The sequence below is a fragment of the Haliotis rufescens genome, unplaced genomic scaffold (assembly GCF_023055435.1).
Source record: "Haliotis rufescens isolate VD_foot unplaced genomic scaffold, xgHalRufe1.0.p SCAF_19, whole genome shotgun sequence".
Taxonomy (NCBI): domain Eukaryota; kingdom Metazoa; phylum Mollusca; class Gastropoda; order Lepetellida; family Haliotidae; genus Haliotis; species Haliotis rufescens.
Genome location: NW_025963879.1, coordinates 8,931,604 through 8,949,611, shown reverse-complemented (window position 1 = coordinate 8,949,611; position 18,008 = coordinate 8,931,604). Strand labels below are relative to the sequence as shown.

The 18,008-nt window shown below is 38.3% G+C and overlaps 1 protein-coding gene across 1 annotated transcript; it reads left to right on the top strand.

Annotated features, from left to right (window-relative positions):
- Positions 1-484: 484 nt before the first annotated feature.
- On the top strand, positions 485-1,735 carry LOC125381694. The gene has a single exon (XM_048399133.1). It carries the CDS (start codon positions 485-487, stop codon positions 1,733-1,735), a length of 1,251 nt encoding a protein of 416 aa, XP_048255090.1.
- The last annotated feature ends 16,273 nt before the right edge of the window (positions 1,736-18,008 follow it).

The window sequence follows — 18,008 nt, the reverse complement described above, 5'->3', positions numbered from 1 at the left end:
GGGAGTCTGGTAGTTGAGGGCACTGGTTCCAGGAACAGTGTTCCTTTGCCCAACACACTACTTTGACCCTTACTTCGCCTAGACGGGTGGTAGGATGGGCCCGGTCCTATCAATCGGCTGGTCATGCCAAGCCCTGTGCATTAAATTGTGTATGCACACTCGTGATTTTTATAAATATATTGTTTGGTCTTGGCCAATATATTACATATTTGAACTCACAAATTATTTATGTTACAAATTGCCTAGAGTCTAATGCCAGAAGGCGGTGGCTCATGGGCCAATCTGGTAATGTTGACCACTGTATTCTATATGTCTCTAGTTTATTGTTATGGGCAGAACCAGTCTGGCAGTCAACTTTGTAGACAAATGTAGCTATGCATGTCATATTTGCTGGAGTATAACACCCCTGTATCCCTGGTGTTTGCCCTTGTTGGTGCTCGATGGTGGGTGGGGAGCAGGGGTGCTGAAATATTTTCCTTTCACCATGGCCCTTCAATTGTCTGGTTCCAACCGTCCAAAACGAAGACATTTAGATGTTGATGCAGAAACTGATGATGTATCTCAACATATCGATACCTGGGCTCGATTCCTAGTAATAGAGACCCTTGATAAACAACCTATCAAACTCAATCCGTTTGCTGTATCGAAAGCCATTTCCGGAATTTGTGGAGAGGTGAAGAACGTGACTCGTCAACGTAGTGGTTCCCTCCTGGTTGAATGTGCAAAGAAACAGCAATCTCTCAATCTACTATCTGTCAAATTGTTTGCCAATATTGAGGTTGCTGTGTCTGAGCACAGAACACTTAACTCTTGCCGTGGCATTGTGCGTGACTGGACCCGTTGTCTGTCTGACATGTCAGAGCAGGAGATTGTTTCAGAATTAGGACAGCAAGGTGTAACTGCCGTCAAAAGGTTTACCAGGAAGCAAGATGGAGATGTTGTTCAAACAAATACCTATCTTTTTACCTTTTCGAGACCTACTCTTCCTACATCGATCAAAGCTGGCTACATGAATATTGGAGTGGAGGTGTATGTCCCCTCTCCACTCCGGTGCTTCAAATGCCAAAAGTTCGGCCATGGATCGAAATATTGCACTAGATCCCCAGTTTGTCAACGATGTAGTGGGAGCCATGACAGCTCAGACTGCAGCGAGGACCTTAAGTGTAAAAATTGTGATGGTCATCACATGGCCTCTTCAAAATCTTGCCCTGTTTGGATTTTAGAATCTAAAATCCTTAAACTAAAACATACAAACAACATCACTTATCATGATGCACGAAAGCTGGTTGTTCCCACGCTTCCAACAACTACATCAAACTTATCTTATTCTGCTGCAGTATCCCGTTCCACTCCAACTAATTCTATCACATGTCAGACAGATCTTACTTGGGTCCACTCTGATCAGCCCCTTAAAATGGCATCCATGAGTCAGAATAAAGGAACATCTACATCATCATCTGACACAGATATTCAGCCTCCAAGCGAGCCTGCACAGCAGCCTGCCAGTCAGTCTACACGTCAGCCTGCACAAAGTACTGAACATGCAAATATTCAAAAAAAGGAAAGGAAAAGACAAAACAAAAAACAAACTCAAAGAAGCGCATCTCCTCCTGAGGTACCTCTTACTAACTCGTTTGGACCTCTGGATATGGAGGTGACCCTGTCTTCCGAAGACAGAGGTAGAAATCCTTCTTCCTCACGACCACGTGAGAGGTCACCTATTGAACCACCGTGACTCCATCCAATAACCTAATCCAATGGAATTGCAGAGGACTTAGAAATAATTTTAATGACATTCAATTATTGATACAGGATTTTAAACCGTCTGCTTTATGTCTACAGGAGACATACCTTAAAAGTACTGACAAATTTGATATTAGGCAGTATAACTGTCATCATTCATATTCTCCCCCAGGCGACAAAACAACTGGAGGGTCATCTATTTTGGTGAGACAGGGCGTGATTCACAGCCCTGTTTCTATCAATTCAAATCTTCAAGCTGTTGCTGTTCGTTTAACTTTGAACGTTGTCTTTACTCTGTGTTCCTTGTATATTCCTCCATCCACTATGCTTCGACAAACAGATCTTCAAAATCTATATGATCAGCTACCCAAGCCATGCATCATCGTGGGTGATTTGAATGGGCACAACCCTTTATGGGGAAGTGTTACCACAAACAATAAAGGGAAAATCCTTGAGGAATTCATTTCAGATAATAATTTATGTATCTGTAATGATGATTCAAACACTTATTTACATCCTGCCACTGGATCGTACTCATCTCTTGATCTGTCTCTCACAGATTCAAATCTATTTAATGAATTTGACTGGTCGGTCCATGATGACCTCTGCGGAAGTGATCACTTTCCCACTATTCTTAAAGCTGTGAAGCCGAATCCTGAAAACTCGACATCCAGGTGGAATTTTAAGAAGGCCGATTGGTCATTATATGAAATATTGTGCACTGCAAAAATAACCCCTCATCATTTTCAAAACGTTGAAGATCCGATTCAATTGTTTTCAGATCAGCTCAATGAAATAGCTGATCAAACAATTCCTAAGTCCTCTGCAATTCCTCATATTCGCAAACCATGGTTTACCAACGAATGTAAACAGGCACGGAAGTGTAGGAAGAAAGCGGAAAAGTACTTCCGCCGACATCCCACAGTTCATAATTTAGATCAAGTAAAAATTACAAATGCAAAAGCCAGGCGGGCTTATAAACAAAATAAGCGTCAATCTTGGAGGACCTACGTCTCCAAAATAAATTCCCGTACTCCTATATCCAAAGTATGGAACATGATACAAAAAATTAAAGGCAAAGGATCAAAATCTTCTGTTCACCATCTTAAGGAAGGTGATCAGTTATTAACTGATAAATCAGACATTGCCAATAAACTTGGTGAAACATTGGCAAAACATTCGTCATCGTCTAATTATGCCCCTGAATTCATAAAATATCAGAAACAACAGGAAAAGAAACATGTTAATTTTAACTCTGATAACGGGGAAGACTATAATGAAGTGTTTTCCTTCCATGAGCTACATACAGCCCTAGGGCAAGCTCATGATACAGCGGCTGGTGCTGATAATATTCACTATCAGCTCCTGAAACATTTGCCTGATTCATGTCTAGAAACACTATTAGATATATTTGACCAAATATGGACGTCGGGGAATTTTCCTCCTTCTTGGCATAATGCCATTGTAGTCCCTATCCCAAAGCCGGGTCGGGATCATACAGATCCATCCAATTACCGTCCTATATCTTTAACCAGTTGTGTCTGTAAAACCATGGAGCGAATGGTAAATAATAGATTGGTTTGGTTCTTAGAAACCAATAACCTACTAACAAATATCCAATGTGGTTTTCGCAATAATCGAAGTACTATAGATCATTTAGTACGATTGGAATCATTTGTAAAAAATGCTATTGTTAACAAACAACATGCTGTGTCAATTTTTTTCGATCTTGAGAAAGCTTACGACACTACCTGGAAACATGGCATTTTAAAAGATTTACACGACTTTGGTCTGAGAGGCCGCTTACCACATTTTATATCACAGTTTTTAGCGGGCAGGCAATTTCAAGTCCGAGTGGGTTCAACCCTGTCTGACCATTATAATCAGGATCAGGGTGTCCCACAAGGAAGTATATTGTCAGTTACTCTATTTAGTGTTAAAATCAATAGTCTTTCAAAGGTTTTAAGTGATGCAGTGGATGGGTCACTTTTCGTAGATGATTTTAATATATCTTGTCGTGGTAAAAATATGCACACTATTGAAAGACAGCTACAATTATGCCTTAATAAAATACATAAATGGTGTCTAGAGAATGGGTTCAAGTTCTCTAAAGTCAAAACAAACTGTATCCATTTTTGCCGCAAATATAAACCGCATACGGACCCTGAACTGTTTTTGGCTGGTTTTCCTATTAAAGTTGTCAAGGAAGCCAAGTTCTTGGGTATTATATTTGATAATCATCTAACATTTTTACCACATATAAGATATCTGAAGACTAAATGTCTGAAGGCAATTGACTTGTTGAAAGTTGTTTCTCATTCAAAATGGGGAGGGGATCGGACAACTCTCCTTCATTTATATCGTTCTCTCATCCGTTCCAAACTCGATTATGGCTCCATCATTTATGGTGGTGCCTGTAAAAGCAACTTAAAATTATTGGATTCAGTACATCATCAAGGCCTGAGGCTATGTCTTGGTGCCTTTAGAACTTCACCAGTTGACAGTTTATATGTAGAGGCAGACGAGCCATCTCTTAAACACCGTCGAATTAAACTTTCATTGCAATATGTGACTAAATTATACTCAAATCCGTCGAATCCAGCATACGACTGTGTGTTTAATCCCATGTATGAAAATCTATTTCAATCAAAACCAAAGCTTGTTCCCCCTCTAGGGTTCAGAATTAAGCCACATATTACCGCAGCTACTATTGATCTTTCTACTATCTCACCATACCGGTTACTGTCTACACCTCCTTGGCAACTAGTCAAACCAGAGGTAGACCTGACACTAACTACCCTTAAAAAAGCTGATACAAACCAGTTGATTTATCAACAAGAATATGCCCAGTTGCGGTCAAAATATGATACCCATCGCTCTATTTTTACTGATGGCTCCAGGGATGGTGGCAAGGTTTCAAGTGCTACTGTCATTGGATCTAAAAGGGTGTCTTCTAGAATCCCAGATAATAGCTCTATTTTTACAGCTGAGGCCAATGCTATTCTTATAGCTTTGGACTTCATTCAAAACCAATCATCTCAACAGTTCATCATCTTTTCTGATTCCTTGTCATGCCTTCAGGCAATACATAATTGTTCTTCAAATCATCCGTTAATACTTGACATTTTAGAATTGAATAATGTTCTCGCCACTGCCCAATACGACATCGTCTTTTGCTGGTTGCCCAGTCATGTTGGCATCGCTGGTAACACTATGGCTGATACTGCTGCAAAGGCAGCCCTCTCCAAATCAGTAACGCCACTACTTTTACCATACAGTGATTACAAGCCAGTAATTAGATGCTACATCAATGATCTGATGCAAAAGAAGTGGAACACCCAAGTGGGTATCAACAAACTTAATGTTATAAAACCATCAATAGGGTATACCTACTTGGGTTGCCCTTCAAGACATGATGAAGTTGTTTTGCAACGATGTCGTATTGGACACAGTCGATATACCCACGAGTATCTTTTAAAAGGTGAGGATCCCCCGTTCTGTGTCCCTTGTGATGAGAGAATCACAGTCAAGCATGTTTTGCTTGACTGTGTTGATTTTTCTCTCACAAGGGATAAATATTATCATTCAACATCTTTAACGGATCTTTTTTATAATATCAGTGCTCATTTAATTCTCGGTTTTTTAAAAGAAATACTAATATTTGATAAATTTTGAATTGTTTTAGAATAGTTGGATCTTTTTGTCAACTGAGATGTATGTAGGCAGTGCCACTGTGGGGGTTAAAGCAGTGTAAAATTATTGTCCCCTGACAGTGGCACGTGAGTCCATATATATTGAAGTAATTAATATCAACTGGTGTTTTAATTCCTTTATTGTGTTTTGTTTTTTAATATTGGTTAATATTTCATACAACCACTCGTGACCAAAGTGATGGCATAAATCCTGCTGGGAATCATGCAGGAAGCAAAAGCACTGTAAGTCCCCATGATCCCCAGTTAGGTGGTCTAGCTTTAGTCGCCAGTGCACTCTAGCCAGGTTTTACTTTCTAATAACTGTATTGAAAACGTCTTTGTTTTACTATTGCTCAGGTAAGTTTTATGTCTCCACTGTGATAATTACCTTACTGTTTTACTGTCCTTTGACGACAGAAATTTTAATATAATCAATTTGTTCTCATCGCGATATGGCTGCAATATTGCCGATGCGATGTAAAATTATAACTCACTCACTCAAGCAGAAGAACCGATCGAAGATCAATAAATCCACCGGATTGGCCCATGAGCCACCCCCTTCTGGCACTGGCATCTAGACAAATTTGGAATTTATCAAGTAGTTTAAAATCAATATTCATGTATATTCAAACATTTCTGTCATAAATTCAACAAATTCAAACAGTAATTCAATTACAGATATGCATTTCCAAGCCGAATATTTCGAAGATTGAGCAAACAAGTAAGGTGCTCAGGGCTTGGCATGACCAGCCGATTGATAAGACCGGGCCCATCTTACCACCCGTCTAGGCGAAGTAAGGGTCGAAGTGGTGTATTGGGCAAAGGAACGCTATTCCTGGATCCAGTGCCCTCAACTACCAGACTCCCGTCCTCCGCCGACACAGGGACGCAACCCACGGCAAACAGGCTGCCCAATTCGGTCGCCTTTTACGACCAGCAATGGGGTGCTGTGGAAATATTCTACCCCGGTTCCACACAAGGGAAGAGCTATTAGCGCTACCCAGCACTCACAACGAGTGCAAATTGACTGATTGATAACAGATTGATTGATTGTTGTTTCCTTACACATTCAACAAGAAGGGAGCCAGAACGAAGTCGGGTCACGTTTTTAACCTCTCCACAATATCCTTGAATGGCTTTAGAAATGGCAAAGGGGTTCAGTTTGATGGGTTTATGATCTTTAGCCTCGATCACATGTAAAAACGAGCCCAAGAATCAATATTTGCAACTGTCTCATCAAATGAGCCTAATTCTATATGTCTACGCTTTGAACCAGGATGATTATGAGCCATGGTGAAAGAAACTTATTCAGCAACCCTGCTCCCCACCCACCATGGAGTGTCAACAAGGACAGTGTTACATTGCACCGGATATCCAGAATGCAAACACCAGGGATACAGGGATGTTATACTCCAGCAAATAAGACACGAATAGCTATATTTATCTACCAATTCAATGTCAGACTGGTTCTGCCCTTGACAAGAAATTGGAGACATACATTATTCGGAGGTCAACATCACCAGATTGGCCCATGAGCCACCGCCTTCTGGCATAAGACTCTAGGCAATTAATTCCATCACAAATTGTGAGTTCATACAAGTTTAACATGACCAAGACCAAAATATACATTTAAATACAACACACGTGTGCATATACAATATTATGCACAGGGCTTGGCATGACCAGCCGGGTCCACACTGGGGAAGAGCTATTAGCGTTACCCAGCACTCACCACGGGGAGGTTGCTCTTGACGAGTGCCTCTCCGTAAGTGAAATACGGACGGACAGGTGGACAGACGGACGGACCCACAGACTATATATCCCGCATTGAACAAAACAAAAGTCTTGCTGCTAACATCTTCATCCAACATGAAAGATGCAAATTCAGTTCAGTTTCTACAAGAACGATTCATCACACCTAAATATGTGTGTTTCCACATTCTGTCACAGGAAAATGTATTCGACGTAGTCCATTTTTAGAACATATATTTAAACCTTTACATACAGCTACATGTGACAAATTTACAAATTAGTCATTCCAAACATACCCAAATCCATTTCTATATAACGTCTTAACATGTGTCCAGTTGATTGCACATGTAGTTAGCACAACTGCAATTGTTATGGTTGACAAAGATGGACCATTATCTTTTTTTAAAATCAATCAATCTAAACCGTTTTTTAAAGGAAATCAACAACTTAAAATATCAAAAAGAATTGGCATGAACTAGTCGTCAATTGTTCTACTGCTTATGACGAGTGGTGCTTTTTTGGCAATGTTAAAGGGGTATATGGCTGTCTACAACCTTGGTTTGAAGGCAGAGTAGGCGGTGACGTTTTTTGAAAACGAGTGTTGATGCTGCAATAGTGAGGCGGAGTTCTACATTTGATCATGTTTATGTGTTATTTATGTCAAGTGGATCATATAGATTTCGGTAAAACTGTTGTATGATATCATCTTTCGATGTGATAAACTTCATTAAAACTGTATCAGTCAAATCTGTGGTCTTGGAGCCCTTACATGAAAGGACACATTCAAAGGAGAACCAACCCTTGTCTTAAAAGCTGCCTGCACCAACGAAGAACAAAGATATGGTTTCCTACTAAGTTTTCATACGGGACAGAATGTTTGAGGTTTTTTTGCAGAATAAATAAAATTGGAACATGATGAACTGTCAGAAACTTTACAAACCAAAGTTGAATTGGAGACTCACCAACCCCCTGCATATATAGTTGCTAAGTCACTGAAATTATAGGTCAACACGGCTATGTAAATTTTAGTCTGTTCAGGTAAAATGTTGTCACACCATATTTCATAGACATTTTATTTGGTCTTTTGACATCTCAGGATTACATCACTGTAGCGTCTTGACCCTTTAAAAGACATGGCCTGGTCCAGGACGGATTGTGATCAAAGTAGTTTTTGATAAAGGTAATTACAAAAGAACCCCATGTGGTCTGAAAGTGGGTCAAAAAGTGACACAAATTGGGTGACGCAGAACCGCCACTTCCCTTTCTACTCCCCTTGGAAGCGAGAGATAGACAATGATTTTGACGGAATCTGTCATACAGACTGGAACTGTCTTCCAGAATGCCCTCTGTTAAACATTTCGAAGGTGCATGATTAGAAAACACATTCGGACTTTCACTTTTGCCATATCGTAGGCAACGATCTGATTGGTCTAATGTAATGTTGTTCTAGTATGACCTGTAACAGAATGTGAGTGAATGAGTTAAAATTGGCATTGGCAATATTTTAGCCATATCGTGACTAGCAATTGTTTAACATAATACATGTATTGAAATTTATATAAAAACCTGCCAACGAAGGACAATAAAATAACTAGACTTATCACAGAAATATATTTTAAAACTAGTATGGAATCATAAAATTGATAGCACTAAATATAACTTCAAGTATAAAAACGGGCTGTAGATCACCAGCAACTGAAGGTAGATCACCATACTAGGTACCAAGGGGACTTACAGTTCTTTAGCTTTCCTGCATGGAACCCAGCAGGATTTACATCATCCCTTCAGCAACTGGTGATTGTACGCAAAATTAGCCAAAATAAAGAAATGGACTTAATATATCCTCTCAGGGGGACAATAATTTTACACTACGTCAACCCCCTTTGAGGATACTGCCAGTAACAAAATCATTCTACAAATGTTAAAAGGTCATTCATTTTATACAACACATGTGATCAAAATTTACTATACAATTCTATTTCTTTTAAAAACCCAGTAATTAAATGAGAATTAATATTGTTAAAAAGATGCTTTAGAGAAGATGATTTGAAATATTTATCCCTTGTGATGGAAAAATCAATACAGTCAAGCAGAACATGCTTGACTATGATTCTCTCATTACAAGGGATACAAAATGGAGGATCTTCACCTTCTAATATATACTCATGTGTATATCACTGCAAACACGAAAACGTCGTTTTTTTCCGTATATGGTCATTGGACGGAAAAACGACTGAAAATTCATTAAAATTGATTAATTGGTCAGCGTCCAGAAAGTGTCCAGAAAAGGGTCGAGTTTTTCAAGCGTAAAATGGACGGAAAAACGATGCTTTTTGCTCCGCCTTGTACAACTGTTAACGGCCAATCAGATGGCGCTGGTCCACCGACGCACGTGATGTCCAAGGCTTCCTTTCGGAAGCTTTAGGTTTCGTATTTCTGGCATGCCTTGCTCTAGTATCTGTCGCGCGCAGTGCAGCGAGATTTGCTGATAAGCTAGTTTTAGGATATGTTACATGTTAATGGAATTCAGACACGCGCCAAGAAGTCAAACCAAACAATGTTACTAAGTTTATTGTTGTAACGGCTATGTACAGTTACCCCTATCGGATAATGGGTTGTGTTTCATTTGGTTATAACAATAACTAATTTTTTAATGTGAAGTTTGCAAGATATACGACTTGGGCGCGAGGTCGGTCACATGACGTTCTTCACGTGACTGTATTCTTGAAAAGGCGTAAACACTGACTACTTCCACATTCCTGGGGAAAACCCTTGGAATTCCCTGGTACGAATTCATACAGAAGCATGGTTGCAAGCCCATTTAAGGATACCCTCGCTGCAACCCATCCCAGAGAGAAAAAACACGAAAAAAAAATCCAAACTGTCGCAGTGACAATTTACAGATATCTATGAATTTACCTTAGTATATATTTGACACATCTTCACAATCACCTTTCAATGATCGGCCAATTGATCAGTGATGCCAAAGGCTTGAAATAGCCACAGGTTAATTAACAACTTCGAAAATATCTCCCGTCACGTTTATCGTGTCGGCCATTTTGACGTATTGTACTTGATGTAAATGTATTACGACGCTCTGTCATTGTAATTGACTTACTGAGGTAATTCTGCAAAAGATCTTCTCATCTAATGAGGATATTGTTTGGAATATATTTCTTGTAAACATACTGAAACATATGTTCCTCGCTTTGGGGGGAACTATTTTATTCCGGGGTGGCCCATTAAATCTAGTAGTAAGCCAAGGCACCATGCGTGATCTGTTATTTTATGTGTTTAAATTACGATTTGGGGCGTTAACAAAATACACTGACGCAAGTATATTCTATTCAAATCAGTTGGATAATTGAATATGCTTTCTTTTACATATTACATAACATCACTGCACAAAATATGAACAGTTGCAGTAACACACTACGGTAATCGCATTAAACATCATTTTCAACTGTACAGTATTTCAGTATTTCAGTTACATCATGGTGTATCAGACTGATGTGGGATAAAAACCGAAGTGGTTCAGGTCATCCAATGGGTGTTCGGGAAAAGGTGAGCGTATCCTGCCACACAAGTGGCACCCGTCACAAAACATGCAAGGACAAGTCAATTGTTCACCTGAACAAAGCACGGAAACACACAATGATGCCCGTCCTCAGTTTTACCGAGCATGTAAATTATTTTGTCCGTCAAAAACATGGACGAGTATAAACAATATGTTCATTCACGTAATACATGTCATACATTTGACAAAATGTATTGACTCTGAGCATTATTGTTAATCACAGCGTATGCAGTTGAACTCATCACCCATCCCATTATTGATAACCCTTCTTGAAGATCTATGAAATCAGAAGCTGCAACACTCTATCTTTTAACTGGCATGTCAGACTTCTATTTCATTACTCAGTTTTATTTGCACGGATTACTATGGAAGGGACATTGTCTCGTTGTCGCATTGACGCCTTTACAAAAACAAGCAAAACGTGTCAAAATTAACAAAAGCGCGACAATTGGCCATTTGTCGCATTGTCGCGTGTTCGCATTGTCGCTCTTTGATAATCCTTTTCTTTATTTTACAAAAGGGCGACGATGCCGTAACGCGACATTTTCAAGGTCAAAATATGTCTCGTTGTCGCATTGTCGCCCCATCACAAATGTGTATAAAAGGCGTAAAGTTCAGTTATTGTTACAGTTAGGAAGTTCAACCTGATAAATGTACGTCTTGAAATGAAAACACAAGTCCGTCCGCGAGTCCATAACGTTTTATTGTGAGCTCTTCTCTAAAAGTGCTTAGTGTTCAACTCCCAGTTCCAAACACGTAGTACCTCCTCAATAATCCACATACCTCCAGTGCAGTGGTCTTCCGGAAGATCTTACTCTTGACCGTATTAGACAACTGACGAGTGCACGCCTGACCTGTGACCTCGTTGCAACCCTCGTGATGTGTTTGCCGAAGGGAGAGGTGTAGGAAATGTGTGCTCCAGCCCAGCACAGAGCTCGCGACACACTGTAAACTGATGTATACAGTATATTGCAGTTGATATACTGTATACTGCATGTGATACTTATTTGCGGACATGTTACAACTTTCAAGATTCAAGATTCAATTTGCATATATTTCATATACAACAGACCGCCGTCATATATCACTGGAATACTGCTGAGAGCGGCGTTAAAACAAATTGTTTTCATAATGGAGCGCTGCAGTCATTTAAAATAGAACCGTATACATATGTACATGTAGTACCAACTCACTCTATTTGTTTCGAATATTCAGCAGAAAATATATTATTAACCAGGTCTTTGAGAAAAGATATCAAATTTTCATAAGCAGCCACATAGGGATGACAAAGGACCCCTCGCTGATTAGGTTCTTGTTTACTTAAGAGCAGAGTTGGCCATGTTAGATGATATAACCAAAATCCAGGCGCTGCGGCGGGGGGCAAGCTGGTCTTGTTAGTGTATGGTATGAGCTGTGACGTTGACCCAAGAGAATAATGTAAAACATGTGACCAACTCAAGTCTATAATGATTGTGAAAATCTTGATTTCCCTAGCTCTAGCCTGAAATTAAGAATTGTTCTATGCTCCATTTTAATTGTATTATTTTCATTTTGTAGACATGGATGGACCAACCAGGAAAGAAATTGATGGAATATTAATATCACATGTTACCACTGATCCAGTTAAATTCATCACACAATAATACATTAGTATTTGACATTACGGCATTTGATTATTAGGGCATGATCATGTACATGTTCACTGTAGTAATGTATACACCAGTCAACTTGATTATAATTTTTATCAAAGTGTAGCGCGGCATCAACGATTACTTTATGATATCCTCACTTGTCATCGATGTATTGACATCGAACAATGGACGGCAATTCGAAATTCTGATTGATAGCTTCAATAGGGACCGCGCCGGTGTCAGTAGTTAAAATAAGTATCTACAAAATATAATCTGAAGCAGACAAGAACAATATTTTTTTTTTATTAATGCTTACTTTCATGGATAGAATTAAGGCAATCTAGGCTTGCCAAATCGTTCTAGACTTGAGCTGGATTCCTTTTAAATTTATTCTGTATGGTCTGGGAGACGAACGGGCGTCAGTATCGCATGGAGAACTGGGACAGCCTTAATCAGTGTAATCGGATATGTTGTGGAGTTTCGGTTTTGGGCTGTTTGCTGAATATATAGAATTGCGAGTTATGTATACTCTGTATTATTTCGTCATGGTAGCATATATATTTTCTATGTTGCTTTTTTAATTATCCACAAAAAATGAGAACTACATTGTAAACCTCTCTCTGGAGATATGCAATAATACTACTGAAGGGCATATCTGAAAAATGGGACTTCTCGACAAATATTTCTTTCTTAAATACTACCCGTTACAGGTATTCTGATCATTATATCATACTTTGTACAGTTTAAAAGTCAAATAATGGCAAATTGTGTATTTTTCTACATTTTGAATTAATTATATTTTCTGAAATAAAACCTTAGCATCAGATAGTGATATACACGAATATGATCTATACTATTATAAATGAATTATCAATTTCGTATTATGAATTAGATAAACAGAAATATGATAGTAAAACAAATTATTTTAATCTATTCTTGTGAGTAGGTAACGAGAGATCTAGGCAACGCACTAACGTAGCCATTTATGAAAATGAAATATTAAAAGTTTAGGGGTTTGAACATGCACATTGAATGACAGGGAAGAAAGCAACGCAATAATTTAATTATGAATCAAATTATGTTATAAAAATAACAGAATATTTAGAAAATATAAGTTTAATTTCTCATTGTTGGAAGGTGTTTAATAATTATATAGATTTTGTTTGATTGTTTGTTGTTTAACGCCGCACTCAACAATATACCAGCTCTCTGACGGTGGTTCGTAAATAATCCAGTCTGGACCAAACATTTAGTCATTATCATCAAGAGCACCGATCTACGCATTTGGGATACGATGACATGCATCAACCAAGTCAGCGAGCCAAGTCGCCTTCGTAGAAGCATGGGTTGTTGAATGCCTATTCTAACCCGGATCTTCACGGGTATTTTTTTAAATAATAAAGTACAATGAAATTCTGTATATGTCCATAATAAGTGTGTATAAGTAGATGGATAATATGTCCATACACGCCAAGTAAATGGTATATGCATTAATTTAAATGCAAATGATTCAATGATGAGTTCTTTCACAAGTCCATATTTCAAGGCATGTATTTGATATTCATAATATCTCCACAAAAGCTACACAATGGCAACAAAACGGTACCAGCATAACAGATACCAATAATACATGAGATACATATAATTACTTTAAAGTTAAAACATGTATCTAAATAGAAAATAAGAAGGATACACTTCCGACATTTATCGTATTTTGTTTTCGTTTGGAGAGAGAAGTTGTGATTGGTATCTGATGGGTGCAAACAGGTGTTCCCTTCCGCCAAGGCCTTGCGGCAATGCTATAGCCCAAAATGAAACAAGCCTTGTTCAACAGGTTCAGACTCAAATTTCTATCCCACTTGGGCTCCTTTTAAATTTAAATCTAATTTCTCGTGTCGATATGTGTCAGAAGAAATGAAATATTACAGCACTGGTGAATAGGTTATATGCGCATGTCAGCGTCGATCCTATAATATCCTTTTTTGCAAAATACATATATACTGATGAATTAAGGTAGTAATACTACGCAAATATATGTCCAGATGCATATATCAGTATCATCTCGTGATCTTAATTCGTGCTTTGAGCCCTTTTTCTACCGGAGATTCTGGGGTGTTACATCACACCAGAAAGCCAGGTCCAAATTCAAGTCATAATTTCATGGTCCGTCTTGTATGTTGGAAACCAATATCGCAATATGGCTAAATATTGCTGAACGTGGTATTAACCCGATTACTCACATAATTATTCCATTTTCTACAGTCATCTACGAACACTATCTTTAAGGAGGTATATCTGTATCATCCAAATGTCCATACATATATGTCCACATTTATATGTATAAAGCAAGTCGTCCTGCACTCTTCCTTAAAACATAAATGTTAAGCATTTCCTCTGTATTGATTTATATAATGTAATATCGTTTTAATATAATGCTGATGCAGTAAACGTACCACAGACCTAATGCTAGAATAACATCTAATTTCTGAAATGAACATATTTTACAGAAAAAAACAGTTGTTTAAACAATACTTATAAAATATAAGAACAAGGAGCCAAGAGCCAAATATTGGGCTGTGTTGGACATATTTGTTTCGGGGTCTTATGACAGACAAACCTGATGCCTTTAAGTATAAAGATAAGTAAGTAAAGATGTTGTACATATGTTCGTGATTAACCCAAACTTGAAAAATATTGAAAGATGAGTGGTAACTATTTATGCCAATATTTCAAATTAGAATGAGAGCACATCAGGAAAGCATGGTACTTTAATATACGTATCTTGTTAACCCAATATTCTTTTTTAAGTAAGAACAGCATGTATATCGAGAGTATAGGTTTGGTGCGTGACTTATCACACAGTACTTTCAGAAAGTGTGCATATTCTGTTTATCGGCAATAAATAACATAAGACGATTCATACGGTTAAATACGATTTACTTCAGAACTAGTATAGATTATTTAAGGTTAGGGGGAAATGTATGTAATTAACAGAACTTTGGCCGGGTTTGAAGGATTTGGGTCCTGGCTTGGGCTTTGTGTTGGACGTGTAGACGGCATTTCAGGTTTGACGTATCAATGACAAAAATGATATCAGATGCAATTCTCTGCCTTTTCGGGTGAATGATTGGCTTGCCTTTGGATGTGTTTGTGGCGGGTGCAACTAGTGGATCGGAATGAGCTCGCGTTTTTGCGAGCATCCAATGTCATCATTTATTATGATGAATCATGAAACATGCTCCTGATGTTGTCGCAATGGTGCAGTTGGCGCTACTTTAAAATTCGCAAGGGTTTCTCATGATAATGGAAATGCTTATGTCGCTTTTGTTGACCGATAAACATGAAAAGACATAATGTTAGTGTATATGGTCATGTTATTAAGAAACAAACGACGAGTGGGAGTTGTTTATTGTACGATAAACAACGACCGAGACTCGTTTATTTCTATATGAGATATCAACATTACGTACAGCCTCTTTTAGGGTGTTAAATTAGGAAACAATACACGCTTTACAATATTTACCCGTACTTGAATAATGATGATTCCTTGAATAGAATCCGACAGCGGCCATGCTAGATAATACCATTTTAGGATTTGAGTTTGGTCCCGCATATTCTCACAATTTTCTCGTCAATCATCTGTACCTTTTCTCCCAATACCGATTGTCATATCACTCTCATTTTCGGATTCTCCAGCAAAATTTATTGGGAACAACTCACTAGACACATACCTCTCAAACATGAGGTCAAATTTACAAATTTTACTTTTCAAGTTGCGAGTGCATGTTCGAATCTCAATAAATGACGTCATGATAGAACAATGTTTTATCGTGAAATAAATATCGCTTCCTTCTTTGTTCTTTGTGATTTATCGCGTAGCTATCTTATATCATCAAATGCCAATTTCTAATTGCTTTATCATGACGTATCAGTGTCATGTAGCAATAACATACACAAATATCGTTGACTTCGACGTTGAATAGTGTCATGAAATATGATTATCCTCTTGTGTGCAATATTTCTGGTTGATAAATCTAACATATTCTTACTTTAAGAATAGCGACTATACATTATTATATATCTCTTATCAGGTCTCTGTAACATTTGCAAAATGATACAAATATAAAAATACAACTGAACCTAAATGTAATGTTTAAATATCCTTACGTTGCTGAGTGCAGCATTTAACAATAAACAAACAAAACATAATATCTTTAAGAATTATGTTAACAAATCCGATGCTAAAAATAATCTCACAATCTCCATACCTCTTTCTCTCTATGAAAACATAATAACTTTTTTTTAATAATCTGAAGGAATAATAATGGCAATACTATCATAATTATCATCATTATTTATGTTACTTATCCTCAAGTGAAGTAGTCCTCCACACTATACATTTAGTGAAGAAGCCCATGAACATATGAACTATGTAACATACATTCATGGAAATTAGATGAACAGTTGAAGTTAGCAAATGATATTATTCGGTTGAACGTCTATCAGCCATCTATTCTATTCATGAAGAACATTTCACGTGGGACCAACAGAGGGAATTATGACTATCGACTTGCTAATTATTTTTTATATTCATGCCAGCTCAAACGATCTATTGGCTTGATTTATTGTTATGGTATCCACAAAATAAGTAGGATCCGATTTTTTCCGTTTTTGTTGAAATAAAACTGAATAATATTTGCTGTTTACATATCAAAGTTTGCCAAATTGTTACAAAATGTTTGCCCACAGCAAGGCTACGTATCCCCAACATATTGTGCAAGGCACAGTATCACTGGACTGAGGGAGGGCGGTATTCCTCCTTGTGGGTCACCTGCTTGGCAATATGGGACGGGAAAACTGCAGGGGGTGAGGGCAGTTAAGTTGATGGTACAGACAGATATGAGAGATCATTTTACAAATGTGAAACCTCAGTCCACAAAGGAAGAGGCGAAAGTTGAAACTTGGTGAGGTTTACAGAACAAAGGCAGTTATTTCTAGTTTCTTACTGACTCTCGAAGATACATTTAATAAAACAATTAATGTGTGTGAATGTGTGTGTGTGTGTGTGTGTGTGTGTGTGTGTGTGTGTGTGTGTGTGTGTGTGTGTGTGTGTGTGTGTGTGTGTGTGTGTGTGAGGTAGAAGAAGAATTGTACACCATAAAAATGGCTACGTATGTAGTTGGGGTAGATATGTTGAATGCCCGGCCAGTATGACCTTTGAGTCACTACAGTTGCAGTCATTAAAATGCGTAAAACAGTATTTGAGTGAAAGAAAACACTATAAGTGAGTGAAACAAAAGACCTCAGTATAGGCACACCCAGTCCCCCAATCCCAAGTCTGCATGTATCAATACTCATACCTGCCACATCCTCAACCACTTAACTTACTCACACAATCATCTGACAACATGTTCGCCAACCCTCGTATCACAACGCATGCACACATGCACACACACACACACACGCGCACACACACACACACACACACACGCGCGCACGCACACACACACACACACACACACACACACACACACACACACACACACACACACACACACACACACACACACACACACACACACACACACACACACACACACACACACACATTCT